Consider the following 27,291-nt stretch of genomic DNA (forward strand, 5'->3'; position numbering starts at 1 on the left):
TCTCTCTCTGACCCTCCCCTGCTCACGCTGTCTCTCTCTCTCTCCTAGAAATTAAAAAAAAAAACATTAAAAATTTTTTAAAAAAATAAAACGGGGCCAGGGTGACCCGTGGGCAGAAAAAGCTGCACTTCCGCTTTGTGAACTGGGGGGTTATGTATGCATTTAGTGCTGGGGGGGGATATGGAGGGAGTATTAGTTCGTAAATGTCTTCTTGGAATTTCTACTGGCAAAACTTCAGCAAGATTTCTCTGGTGCTTATCATTCTGCTGAATATTAACTATTGGTGAGATGTACAGGCAGTCATGAGACCCTTTAAGAACGTAGCAGCCGGCATCTATTTGATCTTTATCAAAAGTATGCACAATATAGGTTAGCCTTCTGGGCTGAAGGTGAACATTTTTCTGCTCATATCCCTATTCAATGATAAATGGTATCAATAATTCCTTAAATCGGAGTTTTGCAATTATCGATCCTCTGTGGAATTAACTTATGACACACTTTCGGGGACTCAGACTAAGATTTGCCACTACTTCTTAACCTTTTAAGTATTACTTAGTCTCAGGCATAAAATAAAAATTAAGCTCATATTACAGGCCAGTGTCTATTCAGCTTGCTGGAGATAGTCGCTCTCCAGTTTACCACTAATGGGAAAACAGACAATAAACTAATTACGCAGTACAATTTTAAGTAGTGATGAACACATGTATTTTACTCAAATTACGTCCTCATAACTCTTCACACGCGCTTCGTTAGGTATAAACCCTCAAACCTCAGCATTCTCAGAGGGGCGCTCATTACTAAGACCCAGGAGCCCATTCATTTCCTTCCCCCTACTTCTTTCCGGCCTTCTCCACCTTTCCATCCTCCAACATCTCAAGCAAGTAAGACTTAAAATGCAGACGGACACCCCAGACCAGGCCGTCTAAGCCCTCAGCGCTGAGATCCCGCCCACCGCGCCTCCTACAGACCAGGAAGTTTTTCCCGACGCTGCACTGGAATTCACCAGAAGCGCTCCCCCGGAAGTGCGGAGCGCCGGCGCCTGTCAGTAACGTTCCGGGAGACTCCGAGCTGGGGCGGGGAACCGCAGTGCATTCTGGGAAACTCGCCGGGCCCTCGGCTTTGTTTCCCGCCCCAGAGTGGCGTTAGGTTTCCGACGGTCCGCAGGACCCCCGCGGTTCCCGGCTTGGGGGCTTTCAGCGGAGGCGCGTCTCCTTCCCACCTCGGTTTCGGCTCCCGCGAGGGGCCTCCCGACGCCGCCGGCATGTCTGGGGTGCGCGCTGTGCGGATCAGCATCGAGTCGGCCTGCGAAAAGCAGGTCCAGGAGGTGGGCCTGGATGGCACTGAAACGTACCTGCAGCCGCTGTCCATGTCGCAGAACCTGGCGCGCCTGGCCCAGCGGATCGACTTCAGCCAGGGTTCGGGCTCCGAGGAGGAGGAGGCGGCGGGGGCCGAGGGGGACGCGCAGGACTGGGCGGGGGCCGGGTCCAGCGCGGACCAGGACGACGAAGAAGGTAAGGCCCGTGTGCGCTGCTCCGGTCCGCGGGCCGGCCTGGGGACCCCGGTGCCCGCCCAGGTGATGCCACCCTGCGTCTCCCTGCTAGACGAGAATGCGGTGTGGGCGAACTTTGAAAGTAACTCCAGTGCGGAACAGCGATCGTGCTCACAGCCTGACGATTTGGGGCGACTCCTTATCCTTCTGCACGCTTTCCTGGATTGGAGCGTTTCAGGCACTGTCACTGATGAAGCGTTGAAGTCTGTAATGTGACATACTTGGTTGCGGTTCATATCGCGGCTCTGCCACTTCTAGTCGAGTTTCTTTGCTTCCCTGTGCAATGTGGATGATGCTAATTACACCTACTGGAAAGAGAGAGATCTGAATTGACTGGAATCTAAGCTAAGATCTAAGAGCGAGGCAGGGACCCAATCACTTAGAGCCAGTAGGCCAAGATATGCATGTGGCTTTTATTAGAAGGACAGCTGAAAGCTTTGGAAGAATATTAAGTAGACTGATGATTGTGTTTTAAAAAAGATTATTCTCGGGCGCCTGGGTTAAGTGGGTTCTCAGTGGGTTAACCGTGCAACTTGGCTCAAGTCATGATCTCACAGCTCCCTGAGCTCCAGCCCTGCCTTGGGCTCTGTGCTGACAGTTCAGAGCCTGGAACCTGTTTCAGATTCTTTGGCTCCCTCTCTCTCTCTCTCAGCCCCTCCCCTGCTCATGCCCTGCCTCTCTCTCTCTCAAAAACAAACATTGTTTTAAAAATTAAAAAAAAAAAAAGATTATTCTGGATCCTTTGTAGCAAATGGATTACATGGAAAACAAAGCTGGATGGAGGGAGACTGGTTAGGAGAGAATCGTAGAAAAAGTATGAATGGGTTTAGGATTTTCATTATTGTCAGGGATAAAAAAGATATTCACAGTGATTTAGGTATGTGTAACAGACCCTGTGTAAATGGGAATTTAAAGATGGCATTTCAAACCAGTGGTGTTAGGACAATGGGGAGTCCATTTGGGAATAAAAAGCAAATACTGCCTCCTACTTCACACTCAGATTCGTTCCACAAGGACTGAAATACAAATGAAAAGAATAAACTAAACATTGGAAGGAATTATAACCATAAAACTTTGGGGGTAGAAGAGACCTTAAACAAGATAGGAAACACAAATTTATAAAGCCAAAGAGACAGATTAAGTACGTAAGATTTTAAAATAATAATGGAAAAAGATGCCATGAACAAAGTAAGAAAATCACTGGGAAAAGTTTGCAACATATAGGACACACGGTAGTTGATATCCCTGATATTCAAAGATTCCCTTTAAACTGGGTGGCGGGTGAAAAAGACAACTCACTGAAAAAATAGCCCAAAGGCATAAACAACTCACAGAAAAAGACCTCAGATTTCACAGTTAGGGAGAGGCAAATTAAAACTCTATTCTCATGCATTAACAGCAACATAGTATCCAGTGTTGGGAATGTGAATTGGTAAAGCCTTTTTTAAAATTTTTTTCTGAGAGAGAGAGGCAGTGTGAGAAGAGGAGGGCCAGAGAGAGAGGGAGACACAGAATTGGTAGCAGGCTCCAGGCTCTGAGCTGTCAGCACAGAGCCCAACCCAAGGCTCGAAACCACAAACTCTGAGATCATGACCTGAACCGAATTTGGCCACCCAGCCAACTGAGCCACCCAGATGCCCCGGTAAAGCCTTTTTGGAAGACAGTTTAGCAGTGCAGTCTGTGTCAGCATTGTTAAATGTGCATCTCCTTTGACTTACTAAATCGTGGCTAGAAATTTCACCTACAGAAAAAGTTGTCATGTATATAGATGTGTGTTCAACATGTTTACCATTACTAGCATTATTTATTTATTTATTTATTTTAAATATTTTTATTTATTTCTAGGAGAGAGAGACAGCGTGAGCAGGGGAGGGTCAGAGAGAGAGGGAGTCACAAACTGAAACAGGCTCCGGGCTCCGAGCTGGCAGTCAGCACAGAGCCCGACGCGGCGCTCGAACCCACGAACCATGAAATCACGACCTAAGCGAAAGTCGGACGCTTAACCGACTAAGCCACCCAGGCGCCCCTACCATTACTAGCATTATTGAAAGCAATGTACATGTCCTTTGAACAGGAGTGGTTAAACTTACTGTACAGCCATACTCCAGAATGTCAAATAACGTTAAAAGAATGAAATAGATCTATGTGCTGACATGGAAGTATCTCTAGGATATATTAAGTGAGGGAAAAAAGCAAGTAATAGAAATATGGAAGTAAATGTATGTGAATGCATCAAAAAACACCCCAACTGTTAATATTGATTACTTCTCAGAACAAGAAAGAACTAGGGGGTGGAGAACAAAGGAAAACTTTTTTACTTTTTTACTTTATAACTCTATTTGAACTCTAGGTAATGAGTATGTATTGGTGAAATTTAATGAAATAATTCAAGAGGTTGGAAGGCATGTTAACAGGTTTTTTTTAATTTTTTTAAAAATGTTTTATTTATTTCTGAGAGAGAGAGAGAGAGACAGCGTGAACAGGGGAGGGTCAGAGAGAGAGGGAGATACAGAATTGGAAGCAGGCTCCAGGCTCTGAGCTAGCTGTCAGCACAGAGCCCAATGCGGGGCTCGAACCGACAAACTGTGAGATCATGACCTGAGCCAAAGTCAGACGCTTAACGAACTGAGCCATCCAGGCGCCCCATGTTAACAGTTTTTAATATCGGAATGCTGCCATTATAGATCATTTTAATTTCTTTTTTTTAAGGTTTATTTTGAGAGAGAGAGAGCCCACATATGCACACCACTGCGGCAGAAAGGCAGAGAGAGAGAATCCCAAGCAGGCTTCTCCCAGTCAGCACAGAGACTAAGGCAGGACTCGAACTCAGGAATCTCTACCTGAGCCTACCTGAGCCAAATCTTGGTCTGAGCCAAAATCAAGAGTCGGTCGCTCTTGACCCCAGGTGCCCCTGTCACTTTTATTTTTGTACTTTGATGTATTTTGGAAATTCTCTCCAGTTATTCAAGGCTTTTTTTTTTTTAAGTGTTTATTTTTGAGAGAGACACAGTGTGTGAGTAGGGGAGGGGCAGTGAGGGAGACAGACTCCGCAGCAGGCTCCAGACTCCCAGCTGTCGTCACAGAGCCAGACTCAGGGCTCGAACCCATGAACTGTGAGATCATGACCTGAGGCGAGGTTGGACGCTTACCTGACTGAACCACTCAGGCATCCATCCAGTTATTCAGCTTTTAAAAACTGGAAGAAAAAGGTTATTTAAAAGGGTTGCATATGTTTAAAAAAAAAAACAAACCGAAATGCCTACCTATAATGTTGGGATGTTTGATTTAAGCTGCGGAAATTAGATGTTTGTTTTGCCATTGTAGGAATGCTAACTTAAATATTAACACAAGGATCCAAGAAAGGGTGGGTGGAATGAGATAAAATAGGAAGCAATTTGAAATAAAGTTATTGTTCTTTTAGTGCTCATAAACATCTAAGTAAGATTTCTGCCTTCTCGTCGATGTAACTCATACCTGTGTGTTTCTTTTTTTCTTTCTCTTTCTAGGGTTGGTAAAATTTCAACCTTCCCTTTGGCCTTGGGACTCCGTGAGGAACAATTTGAGAAGTGCCTTGACAGAGATGTGCGTTCTCTATGATGTCCTTAGTATAGTTAGAGATAAAAAATTTATGACTCTTGATCCCGTCTCTCAGGATGCACTTCCTCCAAAACAGGTATTTGTGGGCTTTAATTGAATAATGGTTCCATTTTATTGAGTGTCAGGACCACTTTTCAGGCTGTGTGCCTACTGTCTCCTTTTCCTTTCATGCAAAATTAAGTCCAGATGAAGATGTAAAGACCAACTGGTTCAAAACAAAGGTGTAAAACCTCATCTCCTTTATTTATTATTTTATTAATGGCCCTGTGAGCCTTAGAGGAGCTAAGTTTCATTAGTAATATAATACTTGAAAGTTTCCCAGATCTTGACAAATTCTTATAGCCTGGATCACTGATCTGTAGTGTATTACACAAAAATGTGATAGTGAAATGGCTTTGAAGTCAGACAGACCTGGGTTTAAATCCTGCCTCTGCCGTCATTAGCCCTGGGTCCTTCCACAAGTGATTTTTTTTCAAAGTCTCGCTTTTCCCCTCAGCCTGTTTCTAGGGCCTGGTTTAAAACGTTAGGCCAAATTATGAAAGCTAGGTGAGATTGTTGCAGTTTGAGGAAGAGCATGTTCAATTTTTGAGCATTAGAGGGTGACAGGGAGGCAACAGAAGGATGAATTGGTGAATGAAAAGTCTGAAATTAAGGAGGCCACTTAGGTTCTTAAGGAAAACAAGCATTAGGTCCATGGTCAGGTTAATGGCAAGAAGCGGAAGTAACTGTCGTTCTGGCCCATTTGTACGTAAAGTGAATCGAATAGAATTACCCATGTGGTAATAGTTGCAGAGTCTAAAAACGTTGTGCTGGAAGACTTCTTAGAGATCATTCGGTCTGATTCCGTCTTTGTACAGAGAGAACACTGAGGCCCAGAGAGGTGTGTGATGCGTTCAGATGCAGCACAGCCAATGGTTAGAACGCCAAGACACGAACTCTAGCACCTTCTTCCTAGTCCCCCAGCCTTTACCTGTACTCTCCCCGTAGAGGAGTCTCCAGGAGTGTCTTGATCTCTTCAAGAATTTAGAATTAAGCTCCCTAATAGGTTCCAAAGATGATTGTGACCAGCACTATTATTTAAACCTCTGGATGGGAATTTTCCCCATTCTTGGTTACGCTGTAGTGCAAAAGAATTCCTGGCTCTTTCTGTTGCACAGCTGACCGGCCATTCTGCTGTTGCTATGTGGAGTTAAGGAACACACTCTAAAAAAATTATATTAAATCTTAAAAATTGAAAACTGATTATTGTGACCTTTTATGAAACTTGGTGATTTTGACTCATACAGTCAGTCAGAAGACTTTCTTCTCTTAAACTTGGGTTTTGGGAGGTGTATCTGATCACTAGAGTACACAAATTGGTGGTGATTATGGGTATTTAGGTGTGTTCATATAACCCATAGATTATGGTTTCTCATCAGGTTTCCGAAAATCAGCCTTCGGTGAAGCGCATTAATTTTAGCACTGTGTGCCTTCGGTCTTTATCCCAAAGGCACATTGGTAGCTCACCATAATGTAATTTTATAGCTGTACCCATTAACCCCAATGAGGTTTATTCCAGGAATCAGGTACTGTGTGCTGAGCGTTGTTCTAGGGTATATGGCTATAGTGGGTCTCACCATTGTGGGTGACTTTGAAGCAGGGATTACAGAGAAGTGTATATATGGGGCTCGGGGTGTGATAATTTGTAAGACACGAGAGGGGATCCCCAACTCTACACTGGGCAGAGTTGACGTGAGTTCTGATTTGTAGTTCAGTGTGGTGGTTGTGGTTTAACCTAAGTTTTCTTTGAGTTGACCAAAGAGGTAGGTTAAGGTTGCTATTTCTCAAAAACCAGTGTTTCATGCTTTTCTTTAATTTCTTAATTTTCTTCCGAGTAGGTAATTTATTATTGAGAAAATGTTGAAATAATTTACACATACAGAACTATATGTTGGATTGTTTTTGCTAGAATCCTCAGACACTGCAGTTGATATCTAAAAAGAAGTCGCTGGCTGGAGCAGCCCAGATCCTATTGAAGGGGGCGGAAAGACTGACCAAATCAGTTACTGAAAACCAAGAAAATAAGCTGCAAAGAGACTTCAACTCCGAGCTTTTGAGATTACGGCAACACTGGAAACTCAGAAAAGTTGGAGATAAAATTCTTGGAGATCTGAGCTACAGAAGCGCAGGTATAGATCATTGTTAGAAACGATCCTCTTAAAACTGTAGCTTGTCAAAAACCTATACAGGGTTGACTGTAATGTTTATATAATCTATACGGCTTCTCAGTTATAGGTTACCTTTTGAAATTTTAATTTCTTTTTTTTTTTTTTTAATAGAGGCCATCTTTTTTTTTTTTTTTATTTTTTTTTTTTATTTTTTTTTTATTTATTTCTAGGAGAGAGAGAGAGAGACAGCGTGAGCAGGGGAGGGTCAGAGAGAGAGGGAGACACAGACTCTGAAACAGGCTCCAGGCTCTGAGCTGGCAGTCAGCACAGAGCCCGACGCGGGGCTCGAACCCACGAACCGCGAGATCATGACCTAAGCGAAAGTCGGACGCTCAACCGACTAAGCCACCCAGGCGCCCCTGAAATTTTAATTTCTATACACATAAGCCTGAGAAGCTAAAAGTACTTTTATAGCTTTACAAATATATATAGAGAGAGGGGGAGAGATTTAATTTGAAAATCTTTAGATACATTTAGCAGAAAACTTATGTGCTAACACACCCTGAGCCATAATTGACATTTTAGTCGGAGATAAAGGAGGTGGGACTGGACTTGATCAGGGGCACACTTGTAGTCCTTAAAAATTAAGCAAAAGGGGTGCCTGGGTGGCTCAGTTGATTAATTAAGTATCTGACTCAACTTCAGCTCAGGTTATGACTTCATGGTTTGGGAATTCAAGCCCCACATCAGGCTCTGCACTGACTGTACGAAGCTTGCTTGAGATTCTCTTTCCCTGCGCCTCCCCTGTGTGCACAGGTGGACGCTCCCTCTCTCTCTCAAAAAAGAAATAAGCTTAAAAAGTTTAAAAAAAAAAATAAACTAAGCATAAAAGGAAAAAAGAAATGTTTCCATTCTACCTTAACTCTTTTTTTCTCAATTAAGTCATCTAAGCTCTGGTCACCTCCTGGGTAAAGGGAGAGGGTGGTGAAAACACTTTGCCTTTTCCCTTATTCTACCAAGGTTGCAGGAATATGTTTTGTTGGCACATACCAAAATTTGATGATCTAGAATTCACATCTTTTTGTGTAAATTCTTTGTTGTTGAGCTATCATAGGTTTCCAGAGGTAATTATGCAGATGGCTTGTAAGCTGCTAAGATGTATTCAGAGGAGCTACACAGTAAAGGTTTACAAGGCTCACAGCTCAGTGGAGTAAAAGCTTTGAATGCCAAGGGACAAAGCAAGGAGCCCTGGCTGTGATCATTGTGATACCAGGAGAGTGATAGTTTAGAAAAGGCTCATTTGTCAGAGCAAGCCATCACTGTCCTATAGGTAAAAGCAGGCAAGGTGCGGTGGTTTAAGCCAGTCCTAGAGAACCTAAGTGTCTCAGCCTTGACGTAAACTGGGGAATTCTGAAGGTAAAATCCCATTTCAAGATGACCAAGACTTTTTTTCTTCTTTTTTTGTTTTTACATATTTTAAAAAATTAATTATTTAATTTACACCCAAGTTAGTTAGCATATAGTGCAATAATGATTTCAGTGCCCCTTACCCATTTAAAATGCCCATCCCTCCCAACTCCTCCAGCAACCCTCAGTTTGTTCTCTGTATTTAAGAGTCTCTTATGTTTTTATATTCTTTTTGCTTCCCTTCCCTTATATTCATCTGTTGTTATCTTATGTGAGTAAAGTCATATGTTTTTCTCTAACTGATATCACTTAGCATAATACTCTCTAGTTCTATCCACGTAGTTGCAAATGGCAAGATTTCATTCTTTATGATTGCCAAGTAATACTCCTGTGTGTGTGTGTGTGTGTGTGTGTACATATGTATATGTGTGTATGTATATGTATATATACACATAGACAGATACCACATCTTCCTTACCCATTCATCTGTTGATGGACATTTGGGCTCTTTCCATACTTTGGCTATTATGGATGGCACTGCTATAAACATTGGGTGCATGTGCCCCTTTGAAACAGTATACCTGTGAAATATACACTTAAGGTATGTTAATGTGTTAACTTGTTTCCATTTTCCTGTTTTTAATACCTCCTTAGGATCTCTCTTTCCCCATCACGGTACATTTGAAGTAATAAAGAATACAGATATTGATCTGGATAAGAAGATACCTGAAGATTACTGTCCCCTTGATGTACAAATTCCTAGTGATTTAGAGGGGTCTGCGTATATCAAGGTATTGTCAAAGTTAGTTTTTTTAAATTTTTTGAATGTTTAGTTTTGAGAGAGGGAGAGTGCACAAGCAGAGCAGGGGTAGAGAGAGGGGGAGACAGAGAATCCCAAGAGGCTCTGTCCATGCTGTCAGCACAGAGCCCGATGCAGGGCTCAGACCAACAAACTGTGAGATCATGCCCTGAGCCGAAGTTGGACGCTCAACTGACTGAGCCACCCAGGCGCCCCCTGTTTAAGTATTTTTTAATAATAATTTCTTATTACTAAACCCAGAAGTTAATTTACTAATGTTTGTTCATGTTTTCATTGTCCCATAGGTTTCGATTCAGAAACAGGCTCCAGACATAGGTGATCTCGGCACAGTCAACCTCTTCAAACGACCTTTGCCCAAATCCAAACCAGGTGTAGTTATGTTCCGTCGTCTAACTTGTGGTCCTCTCTGAGCTTACATTCCCAAATAAACTGATGATAAATGTAGAGAGGAAAAACAGGTCCTCTGGAGTAAGAGCAATTGGAGATTTATTATTTATAATCTGTTACTTAACCATTAGTCAATAGCTGTGCTTTTTCTTTTAAGATTGAACTTCTTTACCAGTTTTCTCTGTAAATGAAAGGAAACATTTTTGAATTTTGGAAAGGATATGCTATAATATAGAGTTCTCTGAACTTTTGTCTTATGCATTCAGATCACCACTTAAGTGAATTAATGCAGAGTATAGACAGATAATTGATATATACATATGTCCCCTGTCTTTCAGGTTCCCCACACTGGCAGACGAAATTAGAAGCAGCACAGAACGTTCTCTTGTGTAAAGAAATTTTTGCACAGCTCTCTCGGGAAGCTGTTCAAATTAAGTCACAGATCCCTCACATTGTGGTGAAAAACCAGATTATCTCTCAGCCCTTTCCAAGTAAGAGCATCCACCCCTTTTGGGTTTATAAATAGGACTTTGTGGTTTGGGGAACAGGGTAGAGGGGTTAGTTACATATTTGGCTGTGTTGGGGGAACAGTAAGAGCAAAGCATTAGCATAGTCTCCATAATGGTAGCTCATAAAGCATGCCAGACGCACCACATCGCTGATTTCCAGTCTGTGTCCTAAATAGTGTAACTCCTGGATTTTAAACCGTGTATGTTAAAAATTAGTACTAGCAAGGCTGTTATTTGGCAACAGTTGCTTTGAGGTGTCTGCTGACACCATTTGTGGAATATTTTCCAGGGATCCTGTCGTACTGTCTAAATAAGATGTCAATCAGACAGTGGTTATCAAATACCATAATATTCCTAAATGTGTGGAAATTCAGATTTTACTTTTATTATTCAAGAGCAGTTGGAATTATCCTGGAGATCAGTTTGTAGTTAGCTGTGCCAGTAGTTAAGTTTAGTTTTGTTTTAATCTGAGTGTTTTCTTGAGTCTTGTCAGGAATAGGTTTTAGAAGTGAAAAATTCATCCACGTTTTCATGACAGCAAGAAAGAGTATCTGTCTTCTTTATAACCAGTAAGACCAGATACCAACTCAGTAGGGGTTTTTTTTTTGTTTTTTTTAATGTTTATGTTTGAGAGCGAGCGAGCATGGGGCAGAGGCAGAGGGAAGGAGACAGGACCGGAAGCAGGCTCTGTGCTGACTGCAGATAGTCTGATGTTGGGCTCAAACTCAAGAACTGGGAGATCATGACCTGAGCGGAAGTTGGACGCCTAACCGACTGAGTTCCCTGGGCGCTCCAGCTCAGTATTTTTTTTTATTTTTTTTCAAAACTGGTGGTGTGTTTTGTTTTTAATTTAATTTGTTTTAATTTAAAGGTAAGAAGAAGCTAATTAATACAGCTTCTGTTGGCCTCTCTTTATCCACAACTCAAAGTCAACAGCCACATTGTAGATCAATAGAATTTGAGTTGTTAAAATATATAATGGCTGTATTCACGAATGGTCATTTTGGTGTGAAAATGGTAATCGTGAAGCCTGATCTTCAAGTTTGGAATGATCCTTTGAGAAAAGGCTGTGATTATACTTTATGAAGACAGTTGTGCTTCTCCATGTCGTAGGTTATGTGCATCTGTCCTTCTTTTTATAAATAGGCCTGCAGTTACTGATTTCTTTGTGCCATTCCTCAAATGATAAGAAATCCCAAAAATGTGCTCCTGAGAAGCAGAGTCCAGAGGACCATCTTTATGTCTTAGAGCACAATTTGCATCTACTAATTAGAGAGGTAATGAAATAAAGTCTCGTCTCGCGTTGTGGTAAGCGTACCCAGTGCAGCAAGTGTGCACGGGCTGCTCTCTGCTAAGTCCTCATTGTTTCCCTAGTGATGGCTTTCACCGTCTGTGATGGGGCGGATCCTTGCTCTGTGCTGGGGGACTACACCGATAATCAGAATTCTCAGTCTCTGTTCCCAAGCTTAGCTTCTAGTGGTAGAAATAAACTATAAGTTTGCTACATATAGACGTGCCAGAAAGGCGTGCACAGTGCAGAGCGCAGGGGGAAAGGTGACTGATTGAGTGATGGGGAAGGTGTCCCGCCAGAGCCTGCAGACAGGATAGTTATTTCAGGACACATTCTGCTTACAGGTTAACTAGAACTGTAGTTCCAGAGTGCTGGTTCACAGTACAGGCTAATTTCAAAAACATCCCCTGAGAAACATAATAGAAGTTTGTAGTCCAGCCTCCCCTGCTGTTAGTAAGTAAGTATTAGTCGTTTTAAAAGAAAATTTTTTTAATTTGTAATTGTTTATGGTAACAGATGTTAACTAGGATTATGAATCATTTTACAACACATGCTAACATCAAATCATGATGTGTCTTCCTGAAACTTGTATGTTACATGTCCATTACACTTTCGTATGAAAATTAATAGAAAGTGGCTGTTCTTGTTACAGTTTCATAAACAGACCTTGAGTTCCGTCATGATGCCTCATCCAGCAAGCGCACCTTTTGGTCACAAGAGAATGAGACTTTCGGGTCCTCAAGCTTTTGATAAAAATGAGATTAATTCATTACAATCCAGTGAAGGGCTTCTGGAAAAAATAATTAAACAAGCAAAGCATATCTTTCTGAGGAGCAGGTAAAGATGAACAAAGTAATGGGTTTTCTTCACAGCTTCAGTCCTTTTTCCTTTATTAGTTACCCCCTGCACATTATCTCCGGCGGCCTGTAACCTTTGTGCCAGGAAGAGGAAGGGGCTGCGGGGTAAGATTGACATGGATGGTCCTGTCAGGTGTGGGGACGACTTAGCTTCTGGGCCCATGTAACTTACAAGATGGTTTTTGACACGGACTGCAGTTTTAAAAGGCATCTGACTAGGAATATACCCTGGAACTCCACACCTTCTTCAGTGACCCATCCAGGAGATTTTCGTTCCCGAAAGGATTTTAATCTTTTTTTTTGAAGCTTTCCCTATTTTTTGCCTGTCTCACATTTTATTTTAGGACTTTGGAAGGCACTTTCCCATATGTTGACTTATTTAGCTTTTGTTCTCTGGCATAGGTGGTATTGATCATTTTCATTGATGAGAAGGTTCAAAGTTAAAGAAGTACACCTTGCTCAAAGTGAGACATGTAAAGAGTAGCAGAATCGGGATTTATACCTAGGTCTGTGGAACTCTGGAGGCCATTTTCTTCTGTATGCACGACAGACAGGAAAACCTTGGTCTGTGAGCCTAATTCGTTCTGGAAACATGCTTGTCATCCAAAGCACACTTATATCAAAGTGAATTTCAGGAACCATTGGCTCAGTTGTGATCATGTCACATTGGGTGGTATGTACTACTCGAGTTCTAAGGCATCGCTCGTTTTTCAAGTTAATATTTATTAGAAATGTTTGCTTCTCTTGCGAAACACTAGCAGAACACGTTACTTGCAATCCAAAGGTTTACCATTTACAAAAGAAATTGTACCTAAGTGTATCTTCTTCAGATGCTAAAGGTTTTGGCACCTGAGTGGCTCAGTTTATTTATTTTGAGAGAGACAGAGATGGTTCAAGTGGGGGAGGGGCAGAGAGGGAAGCAGAGAATCCCCAGCAGGCTGGGGTGATGCCAGTGCAGAGCCGGATGCGGGGCTCAAACTTACAAACAGCGAGATCATGACAGTTAACCAACTGAGGCACACAGGTGCCCCAGGCATCTGACTCTTGATTTCAGCTTAGGGCATGATCTCACAGGGGGTTCATGAGATTGAGTCCTGCATTGGGCTCTGTGCTGACAGCACATAGCCTGCTTGAAATTTCTCTCTCTCCCTTTCTCTTTCTCTCTCTCAAAACAAATAAATTTTTTAAATGTGAAACAAATGTTAAAGGTGCTCTTGTATTTTAGTATTGTTCCATGGTGAAGAGGGCTATTTTTACTTGATTCAGAAATGTGCCTTGATAGTACTCCAGACTCAGGTGTGGGCACACTCTGCCATGGGGGATCATTTATTTTTGATTTTCAGTTTTTACCTGCTAATACAAGTCATTTTTTTTAAATGTTTTATTTATTTTTGAGAGAGACAACACAGGTCGGGGAGGGGCAGAGAGAGAGGGAGACACAGAATCTGAAGCAGGCTCCATGCTCTGAGGTCAGCACAGAACCTGATGTGGGGCTCAAACCCATGAACTGTGAGATTCTGGGCTGAGCCAAAGTCGGACGTTTAGCTGAGCCCCCTAGTTGTGCCCACAAGTTACGGTTTTAATGGCACATAAGTTTGTAGTCTTTAAATGGAAACTTATGCCTGAAACTTGTTCTAAAATGAATTAGGAAGACATGTTAAGAGAAGACAGCATGGTGCAATAAAAGGAATAAGGAATTTGGGGTAAAAAAAAAAAAAGTGCTTAAACCAGGGCTCAGTTACTTACTAACTTTGAGGGGTTTTTTGTTTTGTTTAAGTTTGTTTATTTTGAGAGTGTGTGCATGAGCCGAGGAGGAAGGTAGGGGGACAGAGAGAGGGAAAGAGAGAGTTCCAAGCAGGCTCTGCTCTGTTAGCCCAGAATGGAGCTCGAAACCACAAACTTTGAGATCATGACCTGAGCCAAAATGAAGAGTCAAGACACTTAACTGACTGAGCCATCTAGGCGCCCCACTAACTTTGGTTTTCATATCTGTGGTCCTCTACTTATTTATCAGCCAGTTAGGGATATAGGAGTCTGGTCTTAGAATCAAATTAAATAATTTACGCAGAAGTTCCTTATAAACAATAAAATAGAGTAGGTTACTGTTGTTACTTTCATTTGTACATTTCAATTATAAAAACCTTTAACCTAAAGTCAAGGGAATGGAAGAAACTGTTTTTGGAATCCTCATACATTTTCAGAGTATTGTTATAGTCTTGGAGGCAGCAAAGCTTTAAAAATATTCCCAGTTTCCCAAGTTATAAAAATAATTTTCCAATCTATCAACTCCATCTGTATAAATACCATACAAAGTAAGACCTATTAACATGCTTATGTATTTTTTTTTTAAATGTTTTATTTATTTCTAGGAGAGAGAGAGACAGCATGAGCAGGGGAGGGTCAGAGAGAGAGGGAGTGACAGACTCTGAAACAGGCTCCAAGCTCTGAGCTGGCAGTCAGCATAGAGCCCGACGCGGGGCTTGAACCCACGAACCGCGAGATCATGACCTAAGCGAAAGTCGGACGCTTAACCGACTAAGCCACCCAGGTGTCCCATGCTTATGTACTTTGATATATGTGTGCGAGGGTGTGTTTTTGTTTTTGTTTTTTTTTAATCTGGAATTGGAGTGCCTGGGTGGTTCAGGGGGTTGAGTGTCTGAGTCTTGATTTGGGCTCAGGTCATGACTAGGGGATTGAGGAATCCGGCTCCGCACTGCTTAAGATTCTCTCTCTTAAGATTCTCTCTCTTTCTTCCCCTCTGCCCCTCCCCTGCTTGCACACATGCATAGTCTCTCTCTCTCTCTCTAATACTAAAAAAAAAAAAAATCTGGAATCCTAAAACTTTATATCCTGCCTTCACATATTATAAATTTTTTAATCTTTCAATAAATGCTTTTCAGAAATACTTTAGTAGCTTTGCAGTAACCCATTATGTAAACACTCCATGATTTCTTTGACCAATTCTCAGTTGCTAGATACTTTTAATTTCCAGTTTGTTGAAGCATAATGCTAAGATGAAGGCTCATATACATATCTGTCTGCTGTAGGAATTTTTGGAAGAAATTCTGTCAAGGAAACAAATCCCAGAAAAGGAAGAGAAAGTTTAAGAGATTAAAAGAAACCAGCAGTCGGGGCGCCTGGGTGGCTTAGTCGGTTAAGCATCCGACTTTCACTTAGGTCATGATCTCGCGGTTCATGGGTTCGAGCCCCACATCGGGCTCTGTGCTGACTGCCAGCTCAGAGCCTGGAGCCTATTTCAGAGTCTGTGTCTCCCTCTCTCTCTGACCCTCCCCTGCTCACGCTGTCTCTCTCGCTCTCTCATAGAAATAATAAAAATAAAGCATTAAAAAAAAAAAAAAGAAACCAACAGTGGAGCAGAAGCAGTAAAAGAGCAAACCTCAAGCCCATTTATGTAAATGGCCTCTTTTCCCCAATGGTGGTTTGCACTTCTTCCCAGTCAAGTGCTAGAATCAGATAACTAGATACCAAGGCCCTCCAGTAGTCTTGTTAGGTGTCATGACTCATGCTTTGGTTCTGGGCAGTGGCTGTTGATTAGTGTGTATAAGCTATAAAGGAAGGATTACTGGCTCCAGGCTTATACTCCCAGGTTTGGGGCCCTGGAATTAGACTGCTGGTTTTGGACCCTAGCTTATGGCTCTGGAACCTTAGGCAAATTACTATGTGTGGCTAGACTGAAAAAGAGAGTTAGTAATAGTGTCTACTTTTTTTTTTTTTTGAGAAAATGTTATTTTATTTAATTATATATTCTTTTTTTTCCCCTCTATAATTTATTTACTTTTTAATTTACATCCGAGTTAGTAAGCATTTAGTGCAACAATGATTTCAGGGTAGCTTCCTTAATGCCCCTCACACATTTAGCCCATCCCCTCCCTCACTCAACCCCCCAGCAACCCTCTGTTTATTCTCTATATTTAAGAGTCTCTTGTTTTGTCCCCCCTCCCTACTTTTATATTATTTTTGCTTTCCTTAAGTGCATCTGTTTTGTATCTTAAATTCCTTATATGAGTAAGGTCATATGATATTTGTCTTTCTCTAATTTCACTTAGCATAATACCCTCTAGTTCCATCCACGTAATTGCAAATGGCAAGATTTCATTCTTTTTGAATGCCGAGTAATACTGCATTTTATATATACACACCACATCTTTATCTATTTATTCATCCATCAATGAACATTTGGGCTCTTTCCATACTTCGGCTATTGCTGGTAGTGCTGCTATAAACTTTGGGGTGCATGTGCTCCTTCAAAACAGCACACCTGTATCCCTTCAATAGATACCTAGTAGTACAATTTCTGGGTCATAGGCTAGATCTATTTTTAATTTTTTGAGGAACCTCCATACTGTTTCCTAGAGTGGCTGTACCAGTTTGCATTCCCACCAGCAGTGCAAACAAGATCCTCTTTCTCTGCATCCTCACCAACATCTGTCGTTGCCTGAGTTGTTAACGTTAGCCTTTCTGACACGTGTGAGGTGGTATCTCATTGTGATTTCGATTTGTATTTCCCTTGATGATGAGTGATGTTGAGCATTTTTTCATGTATCTGTTGGCCATCTGGATGTCTTCTTTGGAGAAATGTCCATATTTTTTGTCTATTCTTCACTGGGTTACTTGTTTTTTAGGTGTTGAATTTGATAAGTTCTTTATAGATTTTGGATACTAACACTTTATCTGAACTGTAGTTGGCAAATATCTTCTCCCGTTCCGTTGGTTGCCTTTTAGTTCTGCTGATTGTTTCCTTCACTGTGCAGCAGCTTTTTATTTTGATGAGGTCCCAGTAGTTCATTTTTGCTTTTGTTTCCCTTGCCTCCGGAGACTTGTTGAGTAAGAAATTGCTGCAGCCAAGGTCAAAGAGGTTGTTGCCTGCTTTCTCCTCTAGGATTTTGATGGCTTCCTGTCTTACATTTAGGTCTGTCATCCATTTTGAGTTTATTTTTGTGTGTGGTATAAGAAAGTGGTCCAGGTTCATTTTTCTGCATGTCACTGTCCAGTTTTCCCAGCACCTGAAGAGACTTGATTTTATCCACTGGATGTTCTGTCCTGCTTTGTCAAAGATTAGTTGGCCGTACGTTTGTGGGTCCATTTCTGGGTTCTCTCTTCTGCTCCATTGATCGGAGTGTCTGTTTTTGTGCCAGTGCCACACTGTCTTGATGATTACAGCTTGGTAATACAGTTTGAAGTTTGGGATTGTGATGCCTCCAGATTTGGTTTTCTTTTTCGCTTTGGCTATTTGGGGTCCTTTCTGGTTCCATACAAACTTTGGGATTGTTTGTTCTAGCTCTGTGAAGAATGCTGGTGTTACTTTGATAGGGATTGCAATAGTGTCTACTTGACAGGATTGTTAGTGAGATGAAATGATATAGTTCATGAAAGCACTTATTATGACCTTTGGTACATAATGAGGATTTGAATCATATTTCTCATGTACTTATTTATCTTTTTGAGAGTATAAGGTTTTCATCGTGCAGAAAGGCTCCCTGGCTTCTCAGGAAAATGACTGTGGTTCCGTGATAGTAACGGGCCTCCCCTGTGGGTGTGCCATTTGTTACCAGGGACCAAATATTAATATCTGAATGATTTATATTCTTCATAGAGCTGAGGCATATACCCTACCAGTACCCTCCTTCCTTGTGTTCTGATGAGCTTTCCTGAGAGAAAACAAATTGGAGTTCAAAGGAAATAAGCCCTTTTTTTTTAAGAAAGGTCTTTGCTTTTCAAATGTAGAATTTTTGAAAAGTAGTCCTCCTGTTTTCAAATAGCCATACATTAATAAGTGGTTTATAATCTTTCTACTTTATATGGTGACTTTTAAAATTTTTCACCTTCTTTTCTTTAAAAGAGCTGCCGCAACCATTGACAGCTTAGCAAGTCGCATCGAGGACCCTCAGATACAGGCTCACTGGTCAAATATCAATGATGTTTATGAATCCAGTGTGAAGGTTTTAATCACCTCACAAGGTTATGAACAGATATGCAAGTAAGTGTCAAAAATAAGTTGTTCATTTAAAATGTTAAGTTGCTTTTTATATAGTGGTGTTTGTTGAGTGATTATATTGAGCTTCAGGGTTTTATTTGCTCCGGTGCCATAACATTCCAGTAAACATAGAGTTTTTGTGTGAATGAGAAGTAAGAGTATCTAAAACCGTCTGTTAGGTAAATGTCACATGTTTGAGTTGTGGTAAAAAATGAACCTCAGCATTGAGCGGCCACACCTGATCTGGTCTGCTTGAGTTCTTGCTCGAGGCTGTGGTGAGTCTGGGGTATTTGAAGTGAGTAGGGCCATCTCAATATTGGGCCTAAAACAGCCTAAGTTTTGTAGCTGTCCTGGTATGGGAGATTCAAGGATTAAACCTGTGTCTGTAAAGGGGGTGGAATGACTTTTGTCCCCACCATTCACAGAGAAGCACTCTTCTTGATTTACATTCACAAGTCACAGGACAAATTGGTGGTTGCCAGAGGCTGGGGGGAAGGGTGGGCGCAAAAGGTACAAATTTCCAATTGTATAAGTTCTGGGATATAATGTACAGCATGGTGACTGTAGTTAATAATGCTGTATTGTATATTTGAAAGTAGCTAAGAGAGTAGATCTTAAAAGGTCTTATCAAAGGAACAAAAATGGGCAGCTTGTGAGGTGATGGGTGTTAACTGAACATACTACAGTGATCATTTCATAATATATGTACTTACTAAATCATCATGTTGTACATATACCTTAAACTAATCAGTGATGTATGTCAATTGTATTTCAGTAAAGCTGGTGGGAATAAACCAAGTTAATAAAATTAAGCTAGTAGCCATGAAAGGCAGTTTTGGCCTCCATTTGAGCCTCTATTGAAATTTAACAACTGGGGTTCCTGGGTGGCTCAGTCAATTAAGCAACTGTGGGATCGAGCCCTATGTCGAGCTCTGCACTGGGTGCAGAGCCTGCCTGTCATTCTCTCTGTCTCCCTCTCTCTGCCCCTCTCCTGCTTGCACTCTCTCCTCTCAAAATAAATAAAACATTAAAAAAAATTTAACAACTGACAGGATTTGGTTAAGTCCCCTTCCCCAGGTCAGTCTGAGAGAGCCATTAGCAAACATTCATCAGCGTCAGTGAGTACCTTTTCTTTTTCAAGTTTTAGTTGGTTTATTTCAGGCAGACCTAACTAGCCGCAGTGGTCTCTCCAGTGAGCAAAACACACTGAAAACAAAATCAACACCCTCAGGAGGAGGGGATTATAATATACTTAAATTGTTATTGTTTAATATAGAGGCTTTAATTCATTATTTTTAAAAAATGAAAACTCCCCAGTGAGCATGATGTAAAAGATTGAATACAGAAAATAAAGGAATACACAACGGAAATCAGTCTTGCTACTTCCAGGAAAAGATGGTGGGGTGAAGGTGGATCATGGTTTTCTTCTCCTATACGTAAAGAATGAAGGAAATCATTGAGGTGACTTGGGGTGTGGTGGGAGAGTAGCTGTTGAATAAGATAAAACAAGTTGGCATGTACTTTAACTATTACGGCTGGGTGACGGGGTGATGGGGCCATTGGCTCTTCTTGTATTTCATTGCATTACTTTCGTATATATTACTATATGTGCAAAATCTACTACATACTTTTGTTTACAATTTTCCACAATAAAACATTAGGAGAAAGAGTACAAAGGAGTGGAAAAGACAAAATTCTCAGCATTGAGGTATTTACATTTAAAAGACCAAACAAATGTGAAATTTTGGTTAGAGAGCCCACTGTGAACGTTCTGAACTTCTGAGAAGGATTATTGATAATGTATCCTTGACAGCATCAGGAGGGAGAAGAAGTAGTAGAATGCCCTTTTCCTCATCTTTTATAGCTGGGGTCAACTTGGGTTATTTAAAGTTGAAAATAAGTTTCTTAGAACTTCCCAGTGGCAAGCATTTAAAAAGTTCCTACACATCCTTCTAGGAAAGTCTGTGCATTTACAAGCATATGTAATGCTTTTTTTCTACAATATCAGATGCTTTTAAAATAGAATTCACATAACTTAAAATTTACAATTTAAACTATGCAATTCTGTGGATTTTAGTGTATTATCTATTTTGTGTAACTATCGTCACTACTTCCAGAGCATTTTCCATTACACTAAAAAGAAATTCTATACCTATCAGCAGTCATTCGCAACTCGCATGGTTTTTTTTAACTTGGTATTATATTGGGGAATAAGCACTCCTTATCACTGCATACAGATTTACTTCATTCTTTGTTATAGCTTTATTGTGTTCATTGTATGTACCATGACTTTTAATCAGCCTTCTATTGATGAACATTTTATTTTACTTTTAAATGTTTATTTTTGAGAGCAGGTGAGGAAGGGGCAGAGAGAGGGGGATACAGGATTCAAAGGTGGCTCTGCACTGAAAGCAGTGAGCCTGGGGTGGAACCCAAACTCAGAACCACAAGATCATGACTTTAGCCAAAGTCTGATGCTCAACTGACTGAGCCACCCAGGTGCCCCTTGATGAACATTTTAGGTGAATGCCAGCAAAATAACCTATACACATGCAAGTATATCCATAGGATAAAGCCCTACAAGTATAATTGCTGGGTCAGAAGATGAGGGCATTTAACATTTTTAATAACGTAACCAAATTGGTTTTCAAAGTGGTTGTCACAACTATGCTCCCACCAATAGTAATCAGAATTTTTTTTTATTTATTTATGTTGAGAGAGAGAGAGAGAGAGAGAGCACTTGCAGGTGGAGAAGGGTCAGAGAGAGGAGGAAGAGAATCCCAAGCATGCTCTGTGCTGATAGCGTGGATCCCGGCACAGGGCTTGAACTCACAGACTGAGTTGAGCCAAAATCAGTAAGCAGAAACTTAACCAATTGAGCCACCCAGGCAGGCACCCCAGGATTTTTAAAATTTGGTTAAAATCATAAGTTTTTCCTTTTAAGTCTTCTGAATTTTGTGTTTTTCTTTGAAAGAAATATGTAAATTTTTAATAGGTCAAAATTATAGTTTTACATAGATAATTGCCAAAATGTTCTGTAAAATAAAGTCTTAAAAAAGAGGTATTTTCAGGGGCGCCTGGGTGGCTTAGTTGGTTAAGCGTCTGACTTTCGCTTAGGTCATGATCTCGCGGTTCGTGGGTTCGAGCCCTGCGTCGGGCTCTGTGCTGACTGCCAGCTTAGAGCCTGGAGCCTGTTTCAGTCTGTGACTCCCTCTCTCTCTCTCCTAGAAATAAAAAAAAAAAAAGGTATTTTCAAATGTGGGGAGATATAATGCTATTTTTCCTTCAGTTCATCTAGATGGTTTGATTTGGAGACTTTCATATTTCTTGTACATGTTGTATGCTAATGCTAAAAACTTATAAATTGGTCTGGAAGAATGTCATTATCTGCATATTACTTTGAGTTTCTTTGACCTAAGCCAAGTTAATAGAATACATATTTGGACTGTTTGCTGATTATTTCAGGAAAGGGTGTAGAGTTAACAAAAGGTTTTCCCTTTCTGTATGAGAATTTGGTCTTTGGTTAATTCTCTAGCTGTAGTCCCCTGGTAACCCGATAAGCAAAGATGCCACCTGCATGATCCCAAACTGGTAACGTGGATCTGCACTGGAAGGAATTACAGACACCTGAAAGGGGTGCCTTTGGATTCCCCAGATGGAGTAACTTCTCACCCTGGGCAGATGTGTCTGGAGTCGTCATGAGGATGTGTGGCTCTTCTAGGGAGTGAGGTTTCTGACCAGGGCAGGTCCCCCACGTGCCCAGTGTAGATCTCATCTCAGTGCAGCAAAGGTGTGAGGACTGTCGGAGCAGAGCGACACCTGCTGGTGGCCGGCTGGCAAGCAGGGCTTCCTCTCCCGGCATCCTCTGAGCACACAGGGCTCAGCGTGGCCGGCGGGGGGGCGTCTGGCAGGAGTCTGCTGCTTATGTTGACACATAAGCATATGCTGACACAACCCCTCTCTCCCACGGGTGTTGGTGTAGGTTATCAAAATTGTTACCTTTGGTTTCTTTGGTGTTCAGGTTTAATGTCTGTGGCATCGAATGAGGTAATTTTGAACATTTCTGATTTTTGGTATGTGTGTCTACAAAGGTCCATTCAGCTGCAGTTGAATATCGGGGTTGAGCAGATCCGCGTCGTGCACAGAGACGGAAGAGTGATTACACTGTCTCACCAGGAGCAGGAGCTGCAGGACTTCCTCCTGTCGCAGGTGAGACTGACAGACTGCAGGGCCGGGGCCTCTTCCCCTGTAACTGCTTCAAGAACAAAATGAGTAAGGGAGAGTTCAGGTCGATGATAAAAAGAAAGCCATTTGTTTCTGCCATCTTGTTTAATTTCTAGTGCACGTTTTACAACGTAATGGCTGGTTGTGAAATGTTGATAAACTATCCTAGGTATATTTCCAGTTAGTTTGTGGTTAAGATGAAGGAGCAGCTCGGAGACTGCAAACTTTGATTTCTCGTTTGCCAGGGTATATGGCCCCTTTGGGTCCACACAGAAGTGGAGAAGTACGAACCCCAGAACACCAGAGGAGAGAAATCAGATACAGAACTATAGTGAGCCTCCTTAATAACAAGCGGGATATTTTACTTAAGCCCTCACTTAGAGTTCTTTAGTGTTAGGGAGCGGCAGGGAAAGTGCTGGGTTCTAGACCCAGGTACACCACAAATTTGCTTTGTGACGTTGGACAGATTTCTGGACCTTTCTTTCCTCTTCTGTAAAGTTAATAGTATTTCTCCTGTGTTCTTCATGGAGTTCTGATCCAATGAAAAATTGACTTGTGGGAGAAAGGGTCGGTTTAGAGAAGCTAATATGCTTTTCACAAAATACACATTTTACGTAAAGTTTAAAAACAAATATGTTCTGCATCCTAGAAGCAGTAATCTTCTATGTAGACTTTTTTCTTTGGTGCCAAGTAAATAAAATGCATTTGTGAGATACAGCAGTTCTGGTATGACACTTAAACTGACTTTGGCGCACACGCACGCTGGAAGGCTGTTGATAGCTCCCAGAATCGATGGGAAGTCTAGAGAACAAGGCTTGCAGGCGGCGGAGGTCAAAGCAAGCTCCCTGGAGAGAAGCACTGCCAGGACAATGCCACTGGTTGCTCTGCTCGCGCCACTGCCTTCATCGCCGGTGGCAGAATGCACTCTCGCTTGCCCCCGTGTAGCAGTCAGGAGTTTAGCAGAAAATAGGTGGCACTCAGCAATTTTACTAAAGATTTGCAAAAGCGTGGGTGTAGGAGAACCACCAGGGAAAGTGTGGTAACTTGGTGCTAGTAATAACCAGGTGCCCAGGCCTGGGGGGATTAGGGGCGGGCTTGTAGGTACCTAAAGGGGGAGAGTCATGTGGAACAGGCCACTTTGAAAACAACCCAGTCGCCTTTCGTCAACAGGATACAAGCTCACAGGGAAGGGTACCCACTCTACTTTCCTCTCTCCTTTGCCATCCTGTGGCGCCCAGTACCTTGGTCACTCCCGTTATCTGAACCCAACCTGAAGCCAAAGGATGCAACCATATGGGTCTTCCTCCCTGGGCAGAGTAGGGTGGAGAGTGGATTTGAAGGGGTAACTGGAAGATACTCCGCACACCCTGCTACCGTTAATACTGCTCCACATTCAATGATCCCGGTGGGAGTCTTCGGCTGGCCAAGTTTAGGTCCTGTGCCTGTGCTCAAGCTGCCAGGGGACAGGGAAGGTGAGCGTCAGGCTGTTTTAGCCTCTGGGGTGGGAGGCGGGATCCTCCCCGCAGGAATCACAGAGGAGGGTTCCTCTCACAGAGGTAGGATTCCTGTGCTCGGCCGTGAACCCCCAACAAAAAGTTTCCAGTGACGATGTCCAGCTACTCCAGAGTAAACGTCCATGGTGATCGTGCATAAAATGTCCTTTCTCCTTCACAGATGTCACAGCATCAGGTGCATGCGGTTCAGCAGCTTGCCAAGGTCATGGGCTGGCAGGTGCTAAGCTTCAGTAATCACGTGGGCCTTGGACCCATAGAGAGCATTGGCAACGCCTCTGCCATAACGGTGGCCTCGCCGAGTGGGGACTATGCTATCTCAGGTACTGGCTCCGGTCGGAATGTAAGAGGCCTTTGGGAGTTTGGGCTTAACGCTTACCTGTAATGGACACACTTGGGAGCAATTTGTCTCTTCAGTGAGTTCATATAGCAGTTATGCTGAGCTTTTATCAGATCACAGCTATTATTGAGGGCAACAAATTATTCTCTTTCTAGTGGTCTTAAAAATGTTTGACTTGATGACACATTTTCCTAAGTGATCTGAAAACTGCTATCATCGTCGTTACTCCTCAAGTTCAAAACCTTTGATGGATAAATGCTTTTTGAAAATGTACTGCTGCCAGTAGGCAAGAGCAATATCTGATCCTAAGGACGTAACGGGATGGAGCAGAGAGAAGAAGGTTTTTGGAGTACTGAAGGCTTTAGCGTCGTCTCTTCTAATACCTGCTCTAAGTACTTGAAAGAGTGAGCAATTAGAAATTTTCCCCATAGAACCACAGTCTATGAATCTGCAGGCTTGGCTAGTGCTGGGTCTTTACTGGTAAGGGTTTCAAAATACCCATTTCTTCTTTACTGAGTAATGAAGCCTCATTATGACCTGAAGTTCATAGTTCAGAATAATCTTGCCTTCGTCCCTCCCAGTCCTGATTCTGAATGTTTGAGTTTCATTCTGTATCAGGTGTGTACCCAATGTTAATAGAAAAAAAATAAACTGGCTTTCTAAAAATATATAGGACATTTGACTTTCCCAAGCCAGAATTCATCTTGCCACATTTTTATATTAGAAACAGTAATTCATGAATATTTATAGCAGCCTAGTGTATATAAATCAGCAAGTTGTTTGTTTTTTGCATATGAAGATGGACCAGAACTTTTGAATGAGAGCTTTCAAATTGGCAGGCAGATAAGGTTTTTGTATTCATGGTAGAATGGTGGTGTGGGAGGAAATTGACCATACTGATATTTTGGTTTGCTCCGCAGTTCGCAATGGCCCTGAAAGTGGCAGCAAGATCATGGTTCAGTTTCCCCGGAACCAGTGTAAAGACCTTCCAAAAAGTGATGTTTTACAGGATAGCAAATGGAATCATCTTCGTGGTCCGTTCAGAGAAGTTCAGTGGAATAAGATGGAAGGCCGAAACTTTGTGTATAAAATGGAGCTGCTTATGTCTGCGCTCAGCCCTTGCCTGCTATGATCCTTGTTCCCAGCATGGTTTCTGGATTATTTTTGGCAGAGAAGTTTCCAGAAATGGACTTGAGAAGATGAACTATTAAGCACAAGGAAATTTTCCAAAGGAGTATTGTTTTAAAATCATTGGCAGATGTTTACCTAGCATTTTGAAACCTTTCACTTTATAAGTGACAAGTGCTTTGAAATGCAGACGCTTATGTACAGTTATAGGCATATAGTATGTGGTGGGGAGGTGCAAAACGTTTTTTATGCAGTTAACTTGAAATGTTACTACTAATTTATGGGTTTGAATTCACTTTTTAAGATATTCCTTTAATGTTGACATCAAATAAAGTGTATAGTTAAAAATTCCAGATACTCGTTGAACTCTTAACAGCCTAAATTCTTTTTTTTTTTTTTTTCTTTTTTTTTTTGCCTTCATCCCTCCCAGTCCTGATTCTGGGGAAGGGCAGAGAGAGAATCCCAAGCAGGCTCTGCATTGTCATCGTGGAACCCGACGCCAGGCTTGAACTCAACAAACCATGAGCTAGTAACCTGAAGCGAAACCAAGAGTCAGTTGCTTAACTGACTGAGCCACGTAGACACCCCCACATGAATTGTGTCTTTTTAATCAACTCGTCTCATTCTCGTATTAGTTAGAAAGATTGCTTAAGAATGTCCAAAACTTACGGCCCAGCTTTCATGCAGGAGCGTGCTCAATGCAAAAGAAGCAGACCACTTTCCCGAAGTGGAAGGAACTAAGAACTACACAACCAGTAGAAGATCCCCTCCCCCTTCCCTAGCAGAGCTATTAAAGCGTGCGCTTGTCTTAGCAACTCGAGTACCTCTTCCTCCAGCTGCCTTTATGTATGCCTGGGTCCTTCGAGAGCATCCTAGAAAGTGCCAGCTGAAGGCATGGAGGGTGGAGTGTATCTTTAGGGTTTTCAGTTCCTGTTTTGGTCTCTTCCCCCATTAGAATGACCTCTGTCCCTTAAGATAGTAAAAGTACTGTTCTGTGTCACTCCATTAGCTCTCTTTTGCGAGGAGAAAAATACTAATGGATCCGTGGATTGATTACATTTAACAAATAACATGTTTCGACTTTCTGGAAATGGTGCCCCAATCTTAAAACGTGCCTGAGTTACTGCCCTTAATAAGAGACTTAAGTTTAATATGGGTCTTTTGGAACCACTATAAATAATACATAAGGAGGGTTATCCTTACGAGAAAGGCTTTCAATTTTTTAAAGCTATCCTTTTAATAAGTTATAATATGACCGTAAAGTCACTTTATAAGGTTTTTATATTTCTCCATCTTTTTTCTTTTAAAAGGAAAAAATGGAGCATGTAAGCCACAAAATACCCTAACATCTCTGTGTTTGCTTGTTTTCCCCTCCTGATTGAGACACTGCATCTTTCCATCCATGGAAATTCTATGAAACTTAGGAATCTACAATTATAAATAAAACTTTATAAATAAATCTCTTCATGATGGCCCACAAAAGTCACCTTAGTTAATCATCCTAAGCTAATCCGTACAGCTCTACTCAC

The 27,291-nt window shown here is 41.7% G+C and overlaps 1 protein-coding gene and 1 non-coding gene across 3 annotated transcripts; both read left to right on the plus strand.

The window, feature by feature from the left end:
- Positions 1 to 1,087: 1,087 nt before the first annotated feature.
- On the plus strand, positions 1,088 to 26,115 carry MED17 (mediator complex subunit 17). Of its 2 annotated transcripts, XM_039223881.1 has the most exons (12): positions 1,088 to 1,511; positions 5,056 to 5,222; positions 7,095 to 7,314; positions 9,355 to 9,491; positions 9,805 to 9,889; positions 10,246 to 10,398; positions 11,563 to 11,693; positions 12,360 to 12,544; positions 18,425 to 18,562; positions 22,651 to 22,768; positions 24,458 to 24,617; positions 25,555 to 26,115. In XM_039223881.1, exons 1-12 carry the CDS (start codon positions 1,262 to 1,264, stop codon positions 25,764 to 25,766), a joined length of 1,956 nt encoding a protein of 651 aa, XP_039079812.1. In that variant the 5' UTR covers positions 1,088 to 1,261; the 3' UTR covers positions 25,767 to 26,115. The 2 variants fall into 2 exon arrangements, with proteins under 2 accessions (XP_039079812.1, XP_039079814.1); XM_039223883.1 differs by lacking the exon at positions 24,458 to 24,617.
- LOC120225702 lies at positions 6,213 to 6,348 on the plus strand. Its single transcript, XR_005526867.1, has one exon. It is a non-coding gene; the product is annotated as a small nucleolar RNA SNORA46 (small nucleolar RNA).
- Positions 26,116 to 27,291: the final 1,176 nt, after the last annotated feature.

The sequence above is a fragment of the Hyaena hyaena genome, unplaced genomic scaffold (genome assembly GCF_003009895.1).
Source record: "Hyaena hyaena isolate Hyena2069 unplaced genomic scaffold, ASM300989v1 scaffold_1478, whole genome shotgun sequence".
Lineage (NCBI taxonomy): Eukaryota > Metazoa > Chordata > Mammalia > Carnivora > Hyaenidae > Hyaena > Hyaena hyaena.

Excerpts from the sequence above, each read along its gene's own strand:
- MED17 (XM_039223881.1), top strand. The coding sequence starts at position 1,262 with ATGTCTGGGGTGCGCGCTGTGCGGATCAGCATCGAGTCGGCCTGCGAA. Across the intron at positions 9,890-10,245 it reads TTTGCCCAAATCCAAACCAG|GTTCCCCACACTGGCAGACG; the intron begins GTGTAGTTATGT and ends CCTGTCTTTCAG. Across the intron at positions 10,399-11,562 it reads TATCTCTCAGCCCTTTCCAA|GCCTGCAGTTACTGATTTCT; the intron begins GTAAGAGCATCC and ends TTTTATAAATAG.